Below are 17,927 nucleotides of genomic sequence, written 5' to 3' on the forward strand. Positions count from 1 at the left end.
GATTTTTAAAAGGAAGTTAGATGAGCACCTTGCCGGGGTCATCTGACCCCGGTGCTCTTTCCTGCCAAGGCAGGGGGTCGGACTAGATGATCTTCCTAGGTCCCTTCCGACTCTAGCAACTATGAAACTATGTTTTAAATCTAAAGATGCAAGCATTTAAACTTAATGCATTTTTTTCACTGTCCTTGTCTCCTGTTGACAGTGTTTAAATATTGTTACTTATTCCCTGTCTGTTTTCTCTTAATTTGGCTGCAAAGGTGTGATGCCGAATTCCTGGCATCATGATCAATCGTGTGACTAAAGCCCCTGACAGTATAAGACATTATACTTGAAAAATGATTAACCAGTTTAATCACATACTAAGTAGCAACCTAGCCACATGTTCATTCAGTTAATGGCAGTTTAAACCAGGGAGTAAGTTGCAAAGTTTTATACCAGAAATATATAATAACTTTGTGGCTGGTTCTCATCACACTATAAATTGAATTTGTGTCCAGCACTGGAACTTTGAAGAGCTTTCATACATCTAAGTGTGCTGCCTGCAGCATCTCAAATATTCAATCTCCTGTACTTCAAAACGGCGGCAGGGGCAGTTTAACTAAAGCTCTTTGACTAAGGTTTAGTTAAAATGCTCCCTACCATTATTTTGAAATGTGGAAGGCTGAATACCCAACGCATTGTGGTGTTCTAACTAGTCTGGGAACCCTGGTCAGATGATTGGCTCCCATGCACTCCTAGTGCATCAGCTGGCTGGTGTTCTCAGCTGACTGGTGCTCACAGCCCTGGGAGCACCACTTTCAAGTGGAGAGGGAGCCCAGGATCATGATGTTATGCCATATTGCCGGTGCAGAGGGAGCCTAACTGTGGGATCAGGGAATCCAATTACAGTTGCATCTCCTCGTGTAGTGTGGCAGGAGGTGCAGTTGTTGGGATCACAGATCAGATCCCATTGGGCCTTTAATTGCTGGGTGAATTGCCCATGTAACGGGCTGGGAAAGACAAAACTCTTAAACACACTCAAACACCTGCTGTAATAGAAGAAATACAGAAAATAGCAAGCTAAGTTATTTGTCTTTATCAACATGGCTCATTATCTTTATATTAGTGTGGTGATTCCTCTTTAGGCAACTCAGAGGTACAACTTTGGGCCAAATTCAAAACTTGAAATTGCCATTTATTGGATAGGATTTGTTTGTCTGCCTATATCAGGACACAGTATGGCTGTATTTGGAGGCCAGGGTAAGGGGAAGGAGAAACAATTTAGAAAATAACCTCGTTTTTTGTCTTTTCAGAACAATCTTGGTATCCTGTGGTCTGAAAGGGATGAAATTAAAACAGCGCAGACTTACTTGGAATCTGCAGAAGCCTTGTATAATCAGTACATGAAAGAGGTACTATGTTGGTTGGTCTCTGCATTGCAAGTTTGCATGTAAACTAAGCATTCTGTTACATATGTTATGGTAGCACCTGGCACTAGGTTGAATGCCGTACAGGCAGTAAAAGATGAGTCTTGCCCTGAAGAATGCAACTTGCAAAGGGTATCATTTTGAGTCCTCCCAGGCTGGGAGACATTTCCTGCTGTATTTACATTGAGTTATATCTGGGAAAAAAATCTACGAAGCATGAATTTCTGAGTTTCCTTTTCACATGTACTGAGATTCTGAAAAGTGATATAATGCGTGTTGCAAACACTTGGAAGAACTGAAATCTTGGATTGCATGGTATTTCAGTACTGGTTTAATAATCCAGAAAAACAGCTTTTGCTTAAATAAAGTAGACTGTTGTAACAACTCGGTGCTTAACCTGAATTAAAACAAGGTAGAATCTAGCTTCTAGTTACATTTCTGACCCTAGACTGGAAGTTACAAAGCCATGTAAGATGTCAAACTTATTATTTTTAGTTAAAAATAATACAAATTAAAATATCCTTAAACTAAACTGTTTGCATAGTTTTTGCTGTGACTGTTTATAGCGATGCTAAAACAAGTGTGCTTAGCTTTCTACCAGAAATGTAGCACCATAAATGATCAAGCTTCTCCTGCATATTAAACAATCTTCTGAATTGTTGACTGTGATAGCAAGGGCGCAACAGAGCCTTTGCTAGGCACTTTGCAGAACTATTTATTCATTGAGACCTCCCTCAGGACAGCTTCCTGGCTTGTTTATCTGCCTCTTGTATCCTTTTTAAAAAAAAAAAAAAAAAAAAAGCATTGTTAAACACACCCTGGTAGGTAACATTTTAAACCAACAGTACAAAGAATTTGCTTTCACTTACTTTAGGTATGTATGAATTTGATTCAAATCAGAGCCACTCTTTTGGTGGGAATTTTAGAACTGTTTAGTCCTCACTAGCTAATATCCAGTAGTGATGCATCATGTCCAGCCAGGTGTCTCCCAGGCAACACAATGACCTCCTGTATTAGAGGTCTGGCTCTAGGCCTGATAGGGAAGCAGCTCTTAATTCTGTCTCTGCTGTTGGAAGCTGGACTACCTTGTAAAACTGGAATGGGAGTCTTACACACATCTAGGTCTTACTTCTATAATTACGGAGCTGAACTGAACTTATGCTTTTCTGCCTCAGTAGTACATAATATGTTATTGCCTCTGGGTAACTTCTAATATTAGACTTTGTCTGAAATGGCTAAGCTCTGAAATGGAGTTTCTGAATGTGTTGGGCATCTCTGTTGCTAGGCAATGGCAGTTAAATATTCTTCCTGGAGCTCTGCTGTGAGGTCTGAATTTACATGTATAATTGTAACGATCCAGTTGCAGAATAAAATCAAGCTTGCAGCACCTGGCGAGGAAGGCACTATGTAACCATACACTAGAATTTTTAAAAAAAGATGGATTGACACAATTTCTGTAGCTTGCCCAGCTTTCTTTTCAAAAGATTGAATTGAGAAGTTGAAAGCAAGAGAAACAGTCAATTTGGGAAGGCTGTTTGTCAGGGTAGTTTTAACATGCACTTAGTTGGAGAAAGTGGTGCAGGCTAAGCATCCAAATGCTTCTCATTCAGGAAGAGTTTGGATGCTTATCTTGCTGGGATCCTTTGACCCCAGCTGGCTTCCTGTCCCTGGGGCAGGGGGCTGGACTTGATGAACTTCAGGGTCCCTTCTAGCCGTAACGTCTATGAAAGTCTATATGTTGTTGCACTGTTTATTTTGTAACTGCTTGTGATCTGGGCTTTGAATATTAAACCCAACATACAAAAAAAAATTAAAAATCAAGTTTATGGCGTTGCTGCTGTGAGTGGGGTGGAAGAGTGGAACAAATGCTCTTAAATTCCTTGTGACAGAATTGGAATGTTCCTTAATTATTATAGAATAGCTCTGTGTTTAGTTACTGAGAAGTTTGCTGTGTGAATATACAGGTTTGATAATTTGGGGCTGTGATGAGAACTATGAGCAGGATGAGGAACCATGTCTTAAGATATGTGCCTCTCTGCATTAAAGATTCTACTTGGTGCCTTCAGCTAATTTGCAGGTCTGTTTTTAGTAAGCAAGAGAACAAAGGCATTCTGGCAGAATTGTCTCCTCTCAAAAGTACAGGTAGTTACTTAGAGTAAGATGGACACAAGGACCTTTTGAGGGCATCCAGAAAAATTGGTTATGCCTTGGTCATCCTTACTGGGTGGCAGAGCTTTAAGCAGGATGATAAATTCTCTATTGAATCTGTTTTAAAATCTGGCTTGTTCTTATAGCAAAATAAAACACCACTATGATTTTAAGAAAGCTGTTAGATCATGCAGTACAGCATTAAGAGGAACCACAAGTGCTGAATTCAGAGTTGCTGGTAAGCATTGTTGATGCCTAGGTACTGTGGCTAGGGCCTGGGCTTGAAGGAAGAGAACTGTGGAATTCTCCAGGAGAGGGGAAGGCCCAAAGCCTGACACAAGTTGGGCACTCACAGGGATTAAGAAGGGTTGCAGGTGCAGATTAGTTTCTGTTGAGAATTGTCACTGGTTTTGTTGAGCATTGAAAAACTTGTGGAAGCTACTAGGAGAGATATTATGAGCTTTTGCATTTCAGTTAGAGGTGTAGAAATGTCTTACTAGCAAATATTTAACATTCATAATATAAATTTTAAATAATTGAAGCTAAACAGAGTAGCCAAAAAGGATTAAATAAACAGATGACTTCCTCTTGAGGCTGTTAAGCCTTCATTCTTATGTTATCACTTCATTAGTTCTCTAGTCACCATGCTTTTCCAGATTAGATAGAACATGAATAAAAGATAACAATATTTCTTTATAGACAAGGGAGGTTTTTTGTTTTGTTTTTTTTTAAAGAGCATAAGGCGTGTCTGTGTAGTTCTCCCATTCTCCCTAGTAGATTTCAGATAATGCTCCCAGCCATGACCCATGAAGAGTATAACCTATGCTGCCTCTGTATATGTTGGTCAACTGACTCTCCTGTGTAGGGGATATTCTATTGCTATAGAGATGTTTGTTATCCTGGAAAAGCCTATTTTTAATACTAAGTATAAAGAATACAGTGACTTGCATGCCATTTCTGTCTGTCTTACAATCTTGAGCCCGATTCCTTCTGTCTCGTGACATAACTTGAGAATGACACGCATTGTTAGAGAAGGTCCTGCCTCCTGATGTTCTGTTCTTTTGGGGAAGTCTGTGGTCCAGTGAAGGCTACAGGACTGTACATCTCTAGAGGACTGGGTTTTGTTCTAGCAGTTCTATTGAGCTGCTGAGAGATGTTGCTTCACTCTTCTTCGGTTCATAACACGAGGATAACATACTTGCCATCCTCCATGTAACGTTTGAGGATCTCTCTATACAAGAGTTAAGTAGTACGATGGAACTATGTATCTGTGCCTTGTTTTTCAAGTGCTTGAGCAATAAGCTTGCAAAGTTGGAGCATGTGATTCTGGTAGTCCCTCTAAACTGGCCACCATGTTGCAAGTGATTGTAATGCAGGGATGGGCAAAATACAGCCCAGGGGCTGGATATGGTCTGCCAAGCACTTCTCTCTGGTACGCGGAGCCCCTTCAAAACCCAGGTAATGGTGGCTACCTGTCTAAAAGCCTCCAGCGGCAACAGCCGCCAGCTGCAGCACCTCAGGTTGTTTACTTGGGTTCCGGTTGTAAGGCAACCAACCCTGACCCAGCTGGCCTCACCCTGCCCCTGGCTCAGGCCACGTTTGCAGCTTGAGGGGGGCAGGGGGGCCTGGGCTAGTACCTGTGGTGCCCATGAGGGGAAACAGTTTCTGGGCCACCTTCTGCTTTGCTGCATGGGACTGGAAAGGGTGCTGCCCTAAAAGTAAGCCCAGGAACGTGGCTGCTAGGCAGGCTTTCCCTGTGCTGTGCTGTGGCACTCAGGCTGTGCAGGGTTGGGCTGGGCTGCCACTGGGGAGGGGGAAGCATTAGATGGGCTGCAGCTCCAGCTCAGTCGGTGCTAGGAAGTGGGCGGGGGTTGGTTTTGGGATGGGATGGGTCAGGACTAAGTCATGCTTGCACCAGTGATATTGGGGGGGGGGTTGGCCAGCTTTTGATTCCTGGGGCCTGATGGGGTGGGTTGGGTCCCTGTTTGTGGGAGGGGTCAGGTTCCAAGGCTACCTCTCCAAAAGGAGTACTTCAAGGGGCAAGGGGAGGGACTTCCAGTGGCAAAGGTCAGGGGTTAGGGGGCGGGACTTTGGTCCCAAGATGGCGAACAGGGAGTGGGGTGACTGAAGAAGCGGAGCTACCCATGTGGTCCTTGACAGCTTGCCAAAATTCATCAAGTGGCCCGCTGCCTGAAATAATTGCCTGCCCCTGTTGTAATGTCATATCATGTATGCTAATGGCCAGCCATTTTGTAAGGCTTAAAGATCCAAATGTTGAAACACTGCATGTTTTTTCCAAACTTGTTTTTTCCAAGCTTATCCCCAACCCAGACAACAAAACCTAAGGTTTTATGGGATAGCTTGTCAGAATTCTCACTTAACTTCTCATTTTACTGCTTCTGGATGTACATTAAGTGTGGACACAGATTAGCACAATTTTGCTTATATAATGTACTTGTTTGTATATTGCAATCCACAGTAGCCATAACTGTGCCTGAAAATTGTCTTATGGCAAGGCTGAACAGGATCTTACAGCTATCCTCAGTGTAGACAGAACCGTTGTATACAAATCACCGTAAAGCCCCCTGATGTGTGGACAAAACCATGTTAATTTAGAAGAGAATGATGCATATTTATGCATTCTAAATATCTACTAAAACCTACCTAAATCACTAGTCAAAGGCAATTATTTTGATTTTGGTGAGACAGGAGAAGAGAAACCTTTTTTTTTGGTGCAGTTTCTTCTCTTTGGAATGAATGTCTCATTGTCTCCTATTGAAAAGTTTATAAACACTGCATTTTTCCTTGTAAAATCAATGAGACTTCACTTATGGAGTCACAGATGGATTTTTATGACGTCCTTCCACTCTTTCTGCTTTCTTGCTCTTACGAGTGACTGTAGAAACCTGATGTTTTTGTAAATACTTTTGTAAACCATGCCTTATACATTTGGGGGACATTAAGAGATCTGAGATGTCACAACACTTTACTCAAGCTGGAAGAAGTGTGTAGCCCAGATTAACCTACGCTAATTTTTTTTTGTGTGTGTGTGTGCGCTGTTGTCCTCATGCTAATTGACCAACTTAGTGCTCTATCTTGAGAGTTAAGGATTTAGACTTGTATAGCTTGTCTGTGCACAAAAGTTTTGTACTTATTTATTTCTGCTGGTGTAACTTAAAGTCATACCACCCCAACTATGTGACTGTAATAATATTAGTATAAAGGTGTTGTATAACAATACAATTTGTCATGTATAGGAAGGGGAATAAACCATACTGTGTGATGCCTTTATCAAAATAACTGTTCGCTTGGGATTTGTTCTGGTACAAACATTTTAATTAAATTTCATAGAAGTAGTTTTATCAGTACAAAAATTTATGGGCAGACCAGACCTAAACTTAAGCGGTTGTGGGTAGTTTCCCACTGTTGCACTTGTGGACAAGTAACACCCCCCCCCCGCATGATTAGATTCTCTGTATGGAAAATTAATAAACTTGTGACAATTTTCCAGGTATAGAATCTAATTTATTGGAGGTTTGCCTTGACTTTGTCCCCTTCCCACTGCTACAGCAGAGAAAATGGATAGCTCTCTGCTTCTCCCCAACTTTAAAGCTAGGGGAAAAAGTTAAAAGCAGTCCCCCATTGCCATCGCTAAGCACATGCTGCTTTGGACAGCAGTTAAATGATAAATAATGCATTTAGTGATACTTCCTTGTATATGATGATAAGACAAGGAGCTTCTTCTCCCATGATAATTGGGAGGGAGGGTCATCATCTTTAAATTGAGTAAATATGGTATGCACTAGTTTTGTATGGGTGTTTTATAATAGTAAACAATGAGATATAGTATTTGTATCTTTTATATAACATCTAATTGATTTTAGGGGGTAGTGTTCAGTATGTATCATTCAGAGATTTTTCTGGAAAAAATAGTATTTTAAGGCTTGCTGGATTTGGGAGAACAGCGTATGTGCAGTCAGGCCCCCTCCTGTATTGCATTGAGCATGCTTGACACTGCAGCCAGCAGGGGGAGCACAGTGTCACCAAATAAGCTATATGTGCTGTGTTTGTTTTGTTGCAGAATGGGAATCCTCCCCTTGATCCCAGTGAACACTTCATGGAAGAAGAAGAAAAACTGACAGATCAAGAGAGATCAAAAAGGTGGGTACCAGCTATGGTATGCATTTTAACTGTGTGAGTGATAGCGGTTTAAAAAAGAAAGAAGGAAACCCTAAAGAAAGACCAATATCGTTTTTTCCAGATTTGAAAAGGCCTATACCCATACACTCTATTATCTGGCCCAAGTCTACCAACATCTGGAAATGATTGAGAAGGCTGCTCAATATTGCCATACCACCCTTAAACGACAGCTTGAGTACAGTGGCTACTACCCAGTAGAATGGGCTCTTAATGCTGCTACCTTGTCGCAATATTATCTCACTAAGGTAATCATTTAAGTGCTCTCTTATGTTTGAATTATTAAGTTGCTATCACAAACATAACTACAAAGTCAGCAAATATTTGAGCAGCTCACTGAGACATGTACAAGTATTATATTTTAAAATGTGTTCCTTTAAGCCCACAAATTATCCTCAGGTGTCGAATATTTTTTGGATTGTTAGAAGAATGTGTTGTGAAAATGAACTGTGGATAGACTTAAAAATAAAGGGCCAGAGGGGAAATAAACCAGGATGGTGTTTGATATGGTCTTGTAAATGAGGTTTTTAAAAGTGAAACTAAAGGAAAGTAACTGCAATCAGTTCATTTTAAGGCAACTACAATTCTAATATTTTTATTATAGAAGTAGATAAGAACCAAAGACCATGTTCAAGTTATAAGATTGCACCCTTTAAATTATTATCCTTTGATATTCCAGCAAGTGAATAACGTCTGTTGTAAGGCTTTGTGACTTTTAGAACTGAGTCCATAATCGCTACAGTCTTTGGTTCCCAAGTGTTTGCATTACCTTAGTGTAACTTGATGCTTTGTGAAGTATTTTATTTTTGTTTGTTTAGGACACTTTCTACTCCAGGTAACTCAAGTTACAATACATTGAGTAATTCAATAGGCATTGTGGAGACTTCTGCAATACCTGGATACAGTAATCAAATTGCTTATGGATAGAATTTCAGCAACAATTTGCGCTCTGTGCTTCTGAGTAGGTCAATCAATAGGCCTAACCATGAAGAAAGAGGCTAGTGAATGCAAGCAAAGGAACTGGGATATGATTCAACGTTTGTTGCTTTTTGAGCTCAATGCTATACTATACCTCATGACTGTCTTTATCGCAAGCCACAGGAAATGACAATAACAGATCAGAGTAACACGGAAAAAGTCTACTGTTTGTCCTTGATATCAAAAGCAAGGGCTGCCACTGTGGGTAGTGTTGGATAGTAGTTGCGTTATGGTAGGAAGGTGGTGTTCCATATTTGAGCATAAAAATCATTTTAGATCTTTTTCTTTAAGTGTCCTGGATTTCTCAATGTTGCAGCTTCCCCCATCTTCACATGTTTCAGCTATACAATGTGAGGGTTTAGCAAACCTTAAAACAGCATCGCTTTACTATTTAGGACAACTGGTGAACACAGCTGCTTTTGTTTCCCTACAGCAATGCTTTATGGAGTCTCGACATTGTTTAGCAGCTGCCAGCGTCATCTTTAGCCAGGTTGGGCAGGCTCCATCTGCAGAGGACAGTAAGTTTTTTATTTCAGTGCTGGCTAGTTTCTATAAGGTAGCTGTGAATTAAACATGATTAGTATAAATGTTAAATATTCACATGTTAGCCAGCTGGGAAGTCTAGTAATAGTTCCAGGTCCCTTTAGTCCAACTATTTTCTAAACCTTTTCTCAACAGTTTAAATTGCTGACTTAATAGTTATCTGCTGCACATAAACACTGCAGCTGTTTCAAGACCTTTACCAGAAATAATCGTGCTGAGGTCTAGTGTTTATCAAAAAAAAATTATATGCTAAAAATTGAGATTAGATGAGCACAGTGGGTAGGGACAATTCTCAAAATATAAGCACTTCTACCTACTTTCTTTAAAGAGAAGAAAATTCCTTCATACTCTTACAGAGTGAGTGTCCTGTTTTACCCACTAATTTTAGAACATATAGTCAAATTAGGCTGCTCTGAAAATGAAATAGTAAAGATGAGTAAGTGAATGTGTCAGTAGACACTTCCTGAAAATAAATAAAATAAAAAATGATGACTATAGCAGTACTGTTCCTGGGAGAGCGCATGCATGTAAAATCCTGCGTGTTTTGTCACTTGATGCCAGTGCAGTCTCACTAGGGGCCATCCTTGACTTTGTTTGATGTCAGTGTATTAAGGCAACGTACAGAGGAATTGAAAATACTTTTCTAGAGATCCTTTCAGATCTGAGGGTCAGGATCACCTGACTATCACTTCTCTCCATTACTTCCTGTAAAATAGTAAATGGGGGGCCGTGAACAACTGCATCATAAACTGTATTACAGGTTTCAAACAACTGATAGCTTCAAATCGGTAGCATTTCAGTGGTGGAGGATGGTGTGGAAAAACACAGGTTTTGGGGCCCTTTCAAAAAGGGAACTGATGATTGGGAACACACAGCAGCCATTACATTCTAATAGTTAAGTATGCGTAAACTGGGAGTAACACAAATGTAGCAAAGCTGCTCCATCTTTAACTTGGATGAAGCAGTGTCAAAGTTGGAAGTACTTTGCTACATCTGTATCATTCCAAACTTTGGGCATGTAAGAATTCAGAGCAAGATTTCCCCCTTTTCCTCTTTTGAAAGGTAATAGACTCTGGGTGAGTCTGAACATGAGTGTGTTTGGAGCTGGTCCAGTGGTACTGCACTGTGGGGATCCTCTGCCATGGTACTAGAGCAGTGAGACTACTGGCTAATTGTAAAGGGCTTCTACTAATTGGAAGGTAATCCCTTGAAATCCAGTTGGCAGTGCTAGTCAGGACAAAGTACAACCTAAGGAGATTCATTCAAGCTGCCCAAATTCAGTCAATTGAGTATTTGGGGCATAGACTTCTAATGGCAATTTTTTTGAAGCCTGAAAAAAAGAGGGAAAAACTTACCTTTTACATGAACACTGAAGTCCAGGATATCAGGTAGGGAAACCTGAGACTATCTGAAACCTGGGATTTGTCACTCTGAGGAGGGGTCTATGAAGACATCTTTGAATAAAGGTTACGAGATATTTTTGGTGTCTGTTTAAATTTCTACTCAACTGCAAGCCAAGAGCAATGTTTGAGTTGAAGGGTTTGGATTTAAAGGGTCTGGTTATGCTTCTACCCCAGAAGCTTGTCCAAATATATGGTCTCTAGTTCAGTCACAAGGTTGTGGTCAGTGGAAAAGATTTGTATTTCCAACTCCAGCAGAGAAATGGGGATAACTTTACAGCTAGAACCATCTTTTTGTTCCCCAATGAAAAAACATGTAACTGAATGTAGTGCTACAGAAAAGTCCCAATTGGTAACACCAACATGAGAGCCTCCTTTGTATTCTGAGATGACCACTAGCAACGGTAGAACCTTCTCCATGTTGTCCTACTAGTTTCTCTGCCTCACCTCACAGGGGTTCAGTTTTCACATTCAGTTCCTGAAACTCATATTTCAACAGTGTTGATCTTTATGATTGTGGTAGTGTTGGGGGGAGGAGAGTGTAAGTTTTTGTGGGTTAGCAGATGTACTGTTCTTCTGTGCAGACTTAATTTGTTGTTTTCTTTCACGTTAATTCTTAGGCCCATTGAGAGAGCAAATGCAGAACAACTGTGCCTTGAAAGCAGTTTTTGCCACAGTTGTTCTGTTATAAACTCCTTACTTCAGAACAGAAAACAAATATTTCCCTCTCACTGTAGAGAAGACACCCCCCCCCCACAGCTGCCATTTGCTTGTTACATTGTGGGGGTTAAGGGAGTCAGATTTCAGAAGCTCTTCCCATTTTAAGTGTACATTCCTATGAACTGTTTTAAAGATGTGTATATATAATGGTAATTTACCAGCCACTTGTACTACAATCAGAAATGCACTCAGGGCTAGTTCATCTGAAAATAATAGAAAGGCAGAATAACAGCTTAATCAATGTTAGTAACAAGATGTTATCTTTAGGCATATTTGAGCTTTGAGCCAGACTGCTTCACTTCTCTTCAGCTTTGTTTGTGATATGTGTATTTATCAGATGAAGCTGAACAAGACCACCAGGATCTTCAACAGCGGAAAGCTGAAATTGCAAGGTGTTGGATTAAATATTGTTTAAATCTTCTGCAAAGTGCTCGCAAGTTGCTTGAGGTAATTGAAAGCTTGATTTAAAAAATCATGAGTACAGAATCGGGGAACAGTTATGCTTGTAATAGAAATAATTGCACAACCAATAATTGAAGGACAGGTGTTCAAACTCTAGGCTCTGCATGTTCTAAGAGCTGTGTTATTCTCTTAATGCAGCTGTTGCAACAGGAAGTCATGGACAGAGGACTGAAAACAAGGTGCACAATCAAACTTGCAATTTGATTCATAGAACATGCATATCGCAACATCTTGATTCTTCTAGATTTTGCCTACCATTCTCTTAGTGTTCAGTTCAGCACAGCCTTTATAGGTGTTTTAAGCATGTAAATAAGCCCATCTTTACTCAGCAGTTAAGCATGCAAGTTGCTCTGTTGCTTTCCGGTGGAACTACTTGCAGACTTAAAATTGACACAGTACTTCAGCAGATGCTTTAACTGGAGCCTGGAGTACAGTGCCTGTTTGGAGGGAGAGTATTGCGTGAGAGAGAACGTACAGAACAGGGATCACAATTTCCATGCACTTTTGTGTGTATAATTTTTTTTAAAATGGTAGCATGCCCCCTTTTCTGTCTTGCTACTGCTATCGTTTTACATGTGTATTTGCACAGAAAACTATAATTAAAAACAGCTTCAATATATATGGTTCTCTGAAGGCACAAGCATTCTTATGTAACATGCTCTCTTATTTTAGGACAACATAGGAGAGCTGGATCCAGACAGGCAATCAGAACTTAAAGCCCAAAGAAAGAAGGAAGAGGATGAAAAAGAAAAGAGAAGGAAGAAAGCTGTTTTATTTGGAACCAGTGATCTATGTGACTCTGTGTTAGCTATGGAAGAGAAAGTGAGCTGTGTTTGTCCTTTAGATTTTAAAGAAGCCAGAGAAATCTTTCTTGTGGGTCAGAATTATGTTCAGGAAGCAAAGGAATTCTTTCAGGTTGATGGTTATGTTACTGACCACATTGAAATTGTTCAGGACCACAGTGCTTTGTTTAAGGTACTTGCTTTCTTTGAGGAAGATTATGAAAGGCGCTGCAAGATGCACAAGCGTAGAATAGATATGCTGGAGCCCATATATGCAGACTTGAATCCACAGTATTATTTGCTGATTAGTAGGCAACTCCAGTTTGAACTGGCAGACACCTACTATGAGATGATGGATTTGAAGGTAGCTATTGGTAACCGTCTGGAGGAACTTGACTCTCACACAGTAAAAAAAATTAATTCTCTGGCTCAGTTGGCAGTCAAGTACTATGAACTCTTTTTGGATTCTTTGAGAAATCCAGATAAAATATTTCCAGAAAAACTGGAGGATGATGTTCTTCGCCCTGCAATGGTGGCCAAATTTCACATTGCACGACTCTATGGCAAGCTTATTACTTCTGATGGCAAAAAACAATTGGAAAATATGCAGACATCATTGGAATATTACACGTTTCTGGTAGATTACTGTGAGAAGTATCCAGATGCTGTTCATGCCATAGAAACTGAACTAGAACTCAGTAAAGAGATGGTTGGTCTTCTTCCAACAAGAATGGAGAGACTAAGAGCCAAACTATGTCCATTCACTTAAGTCTTTGTCTTCACTGAATGGAAATGTGCAGTGTTAAAGTGGTATCTGTAAGAAGTGCCATTGGACATTTCGCATCCTACGTGTTGCTCTTAGAACTCAGTTGTCTGCAGCTATGAGCTCCAGCTGTGGCAGGCAGTGATAGAAACTTTTGTAAAACTGAGAACTGTTCAGTTTAGTAGCTCTCGTACACTAATGATATAAACTCTCTAAATGTAAAGTAAATGTCCATCTGGTGCTTAGTTTTGCTTGCTCTATGGAAATATAAATCCTTCCTGCCTTTCTTCCTCCAGAATTTGGTTCCATTTCTAAATGCAGTGCTGTACTTCAGATGTTCTTTTAAGGAAACCTATTGGGTAGCTTGTTCTATCCAAGAGAGCTTTTCTAAGAACCTTAAAACATACATTCTGCCAACAACAGATGATGTTAGAGTTTTTTTCCTAATACTTGTCCCTAAGAAACACGTTTCCCTTGACATGGTTATTTTATGTTGTCTTATATTTATTTTGTATATTATAATGAATTATTTTGTCTCAAAGTACCTGTTATAGAGGCTTAATAAATGGACCTGCTTGACTAAAAGCTCTTCTACTGCATCCTTTTTACTATTTAATTTTTTCTTGAATTTTTTTTAAGACCTGAATGGCAGTAGAAACTCGTCACTTTTTGCAGGAGTTAAGTATGTTTCAGCCTCACTTAATTGTAGAATCCTGTAACCCTTTGCCTCTTCCCAACTGTTGTACAAACAGGCAGGCATCAGGAGCACGTGAGAGAGGTGATCAAATACACTAAGGAAAGCATAATGTTCCTGGGTCCCCTCAAGGGATTCCAAGAACCAAGGAGATATGGCCAAGATCTCCCTACAACACAGGATTTTTTTCCCCGCTGCCGCTAGAAGAGCACTTTGCCTAGCTGGACATGTTAGGGCAGGGCATCCAGCTGGTCCCCACAGAGTATTTGAGGCCCACAAAGGATTAAGTTGTGGCCCTGCGCTTTCTCCTGGCTGCTCCCCACTCACGTTGCTCTGGCTATTCCTGAGGGAGGCTCTGGGTTCCTCCTTTCTCTTCTGGCTGCTGCTGTGAGAGCTGAGGGTGAAGCTACAGACTTGCAAGTGCATGGTGCAGCAGGGGAGGAGGTGTCCATGGCATAAAACCTGGCTCATTGTGGTGTGGCCCCTGCCAGTGCAGCCAGTGGGTCACGTGACCTCTGGTCACGTAATAGCTAGACAGCCCTGCTTTGTGTGTGATCCTTTTTTATTAAAAAAAAAAAAAAAAAATCTGTTTTTTGGTTTTTGTTTTTTTTTTTAAAAGGACCAACCTAGATCCTATCTGGTCCCCAGGATCGGGAAGAAATGAAGTGTCACCTTTGCCCCTGCTCCTGTACTGAGAGAATAGTTTGGCTTAATTAGAAATTTTGGCCTAGCATGTAGCAAGAAAGCAACCAATAGTCATCCACTGGGTAAATGGGTCATTTGCAAACAGCTCGTTTAAAAAACCATTCTTTCCTGCCAAATATGTCACTAGTCAAGTTAAAACCCCTATAAATACAATAAATGCATGCATTTGAATTGTTTATTATTTGTATTACTATGTGCCTAATGTCCTAGCCGTGCCTAAAGCCTAGGAGCCTATTGGGCTTGGTGTAGAACTGAAATGGTCCCTGTTCCAAAGAGGAAGAACAACAGATGGAAACAGACAGGTAAGGACAAGGAAGCAATGAGATGTTGGTATGATAGGCACTGGGCTCGGCACACCAGCAGCCTAACTTTTTGTGTTTTTTGAAGGCTTCATGGAATAAGAGTGTCTAAGGAGAACGTGGATATTTATGGAGGACTTATTCTGAGGTGGGCTTGAAGTAAGTGTCTTTAGCTATGACTGATCAAGAGGGAGAACATTCTTACTGTGAGACAAGAGAACTGCTGGTTTGTATGTGGTGAAGTTCTAATTTTGTGCGGAAATTCTGTTGAAAGCAGAGGACAAATTGTCTGACTCCTAACCACAGACTGAAATAGATTGACACTAAGCAGACCCTGGAAATGGCAAATGTCTAACTTGAGTATATCTGTAAATGTGTGGAGGGCAGTCAACTCTGGAAATTGAATTACTTAGCCTTCAAGAGTTCCCACTGTTTTAACTTTAATTTACTTGGTCTTTCCTTGTGACATGAGTGAGCTGATCTACCATTTCTGAATAGTAGCTGACCTCAATGGCTTATGCACAAAATTGTTTTCATCTTGGTGCTTGTTCTACTGCAGTAGTGAAAAGTGAGTGTTTGTGTGGTTTTTGGTATGATGGGCTAGTGAATACTATCATTCTCTACTTGTAACTCAAAGAAGGATATGAAGCCGTATCGTATGAATTGGATGACTAAATGGTACACAAATAAGTTTTTGTTTCTCCAAATAATTTTAATATTGAAGTCAAATATTTGCCCTAATATGCAAGTTTATAAAGTGAACTACAGAATGGTCAAACTTGTGTTTAACTTGGTTATATTGCTGAATGCCACTTCTAATCAGACTACTGATATAGGATGGCACAAACAAATAAAATGATACACCTACCCTCTGAGATGCTTGTGCTTCCTGGGGGTGGAACTTCTGGTAGAAGTATAGAGGACTGATTGCGTGTTTTCTAATGATCCCAGCAGAACCAGGTCAACACTTAACAGAGGCTGAAAATAACAGCTGGACTTAAATTATAGCTAAATTTTATATATATAAAAAAAGCTGAGAAACTCCATCTCATATATATTATAATTATAATATATATGAGATGGAGTTTCTCAGCTTTTTGAGACTTATCTCCTTTGGACGTATCCCATATTGCATTATTTAAACCAGTGGTTGTCAACTAAGATACTATGAGCCCCCTTTAGTGGTGTTACAATGTGGGTGCTGCTGCAGCCTGGTTGAAATGCCCTATATGTCTCCTGTGGAGGTAGATCAGAAAGTAGCTGCAGTTGGAGCCTGCACCCTTCCTGCAGCCCTTCCCAGTCTGGCCCAACATGCTCCTAGAAAACAAGGTTTGCTGGGCAGGTGGGATGGTAGAAAACCCCTTTTTCCAGGAAGAGTGTATGGGGTTGGACCAGGAAGGGGTGCGAAAAGAGTGAATGCCCCAGCAGTGGCCCTTTGCAGTTTCTGACTGGAGGAGCAGGGGATGCCCAGGGCAGGTAAGACCTCCCTCCTTTCCTCCCCTACTTGCTTTCAGCATGGGGCAGTTTAGTTAGGCTTCTGCTCCTGCCTGCTTTAAGTTTATCAGAAAACCCTAATACAGGCAGAAGTGGTAGCACTCTGGCAGAGAGCCGCTAAGGTAAGTGAAGGCAGTACAACAGTGGTTTTCAACTAAGGTGTCACTGAATTCAAGGCAGTTGTGGAAGAGTATCCTGACTCTAAAAGCACTGAGAACCACTGAGTCAGACAGTTACCATGGACTGTATGGGCAAATGAGATGGATAGTCAAGAATCCTGAACATTTCTGTTGCATTCTGTGGTATTGCCAGCAAACTATCAACTTTGACATGTATTTCACAGAATTTTGAAAATGGTTAAAATTCATTTTTGTTCTGAATGTTTCTTGGGTTTTTTTTGTTTTTGTTTTCTGTCAAACCTTGGGTTTTTTTTCAGGATTCTAGGTTTAACTTGGTTTTATTTCTGCTTTTTTAACTCCTTTACATGTGCACAGTGTAATGTAAGGAGGGAAGAGACTTTAACTCTTGTTGTTGACCAAGCGCTTGAATATCTTGGCTTAAATATCAAGGAGATGGTAATTGTCAAGAAATATAAAGTAACCCAATCTTGCTAGTTTAAGCCTGGGTGAAATGTTCTTTGAGGTTGCATTTCTGACTTCCAGCTGGAACCTTAAATTTTAAGTAGCTTATCTCCTTGATCTCCTGAAAGATAGACAAATCAGTGACATTAGTTCTCCGTGTCTTCTAAACCAGAGGTCTCCAAAGTGGGCTGCGCACAAGATGATCCATTGGGGTGTGGGAAGAAAATATTAGAACTTCTACTTATATTTATATAAATATACATAGATTGGGGGTGCGTGCTCAAAAATTTTTTACTGATAAGGGTGTGCGATCAAAAAAAGTTTGGAGACCACTGTTCTAAACATTCAAGAATATGAATAGCAAGACTCAGTCTGCTGCTGAGGCCACATCATGTCAGATGCCCACCAAAAACTCTTGTTGTGTTATGCTTTGAAATGATACCAAATTCATATTGGAAGCTCTTTTTATACATTTTACATGGACAGTAATTCTTTAGCATTAATCTAGATAATTATAGTGAGTAACAACCTTGAAACTTTTATTAGATTAGAGGGCAAAGCTTTGTTCAAGAATGTTGAGTTTTAACTACAAAGCATGTGTGAGGTCAGGCATTTAATTCACAGATTAATTAAAGATTAGGTTACTGTGAACTCAATATAACCTCCTGGGTTTTTATTCCTTTCTTTGCTTTAATTGGTAAGATTTTTGAGGCAATAACTTCTGTTGTTACTGTGTTCCTGTCTTCCCCCCCCCC

General features: G+C 40.3%; 1 protein-coding gene and 1 long non-coding RNA gene across 2 annotated transcripts in view; both read left to right on the forward strand.

The window, feature by feature from the left end:
• The window catches only part of KIF1BP (KIF1 binding protein), a 17,779-nt gene extending 3,795 nt beyond the window's left edge, over positions 1-13,984 (forward strand). Inside the window, exons 2-7 of the mRNA XM_019538512.1 lie at positions 1,293-1,391; positions 7,636-7,715; positions 7,816-7,999; positions 9,163-9,247; positions 11,730-11,839; positions 12,527-13,984. Of these exons, the coding sequence (XP_019394057.1) occupies positions 1,293-1,391; positions 7,636-7,715; positions 7,816-7,999; positions 9,163-9,247; positions 11,730-11,839; positions 12,527-13,405 (1,437 nt within the window). The 3' untranslated portion in view covers positions 13,406-13,984. The remainder of the gene's footprint in view (positions 1-1,292; positions 1,392-7,635; positions 7,716-7,815; positions 8,000-9,162; positions 9,248-11,729; positions 11,840-12,526) is intronic.
• LOC109312468 lies at positions 1,401-3,465 on the forward strand. The gene is made up of 2 exons (XR_002101825.1): positions 1,401-1,818; positions 2,912-3,465. It is a non-coding gene; the product is annotated as an uncharacterized LOC109312468 (long non-coding RNA).
• Positions 13,985-17,927: the final 3,943 nt, after the last annotated feature.

This window comes from Crocodylus porosus, unplaced genomic scaffold (genome assembly GCF_001723895.1).
Source record: "Crocodylus porosus isolate Cpor-Errol unplaced genomic scaffold, CroPor_comp1, whole genome shotgun sequence".
Classification (NCBI taxonomy): domain Eukaryota; kingdom Metazoa; phylum Chordata; order Crocodylia; family Crocodylidae; genus Crocodylus; species Crocodylus porosus.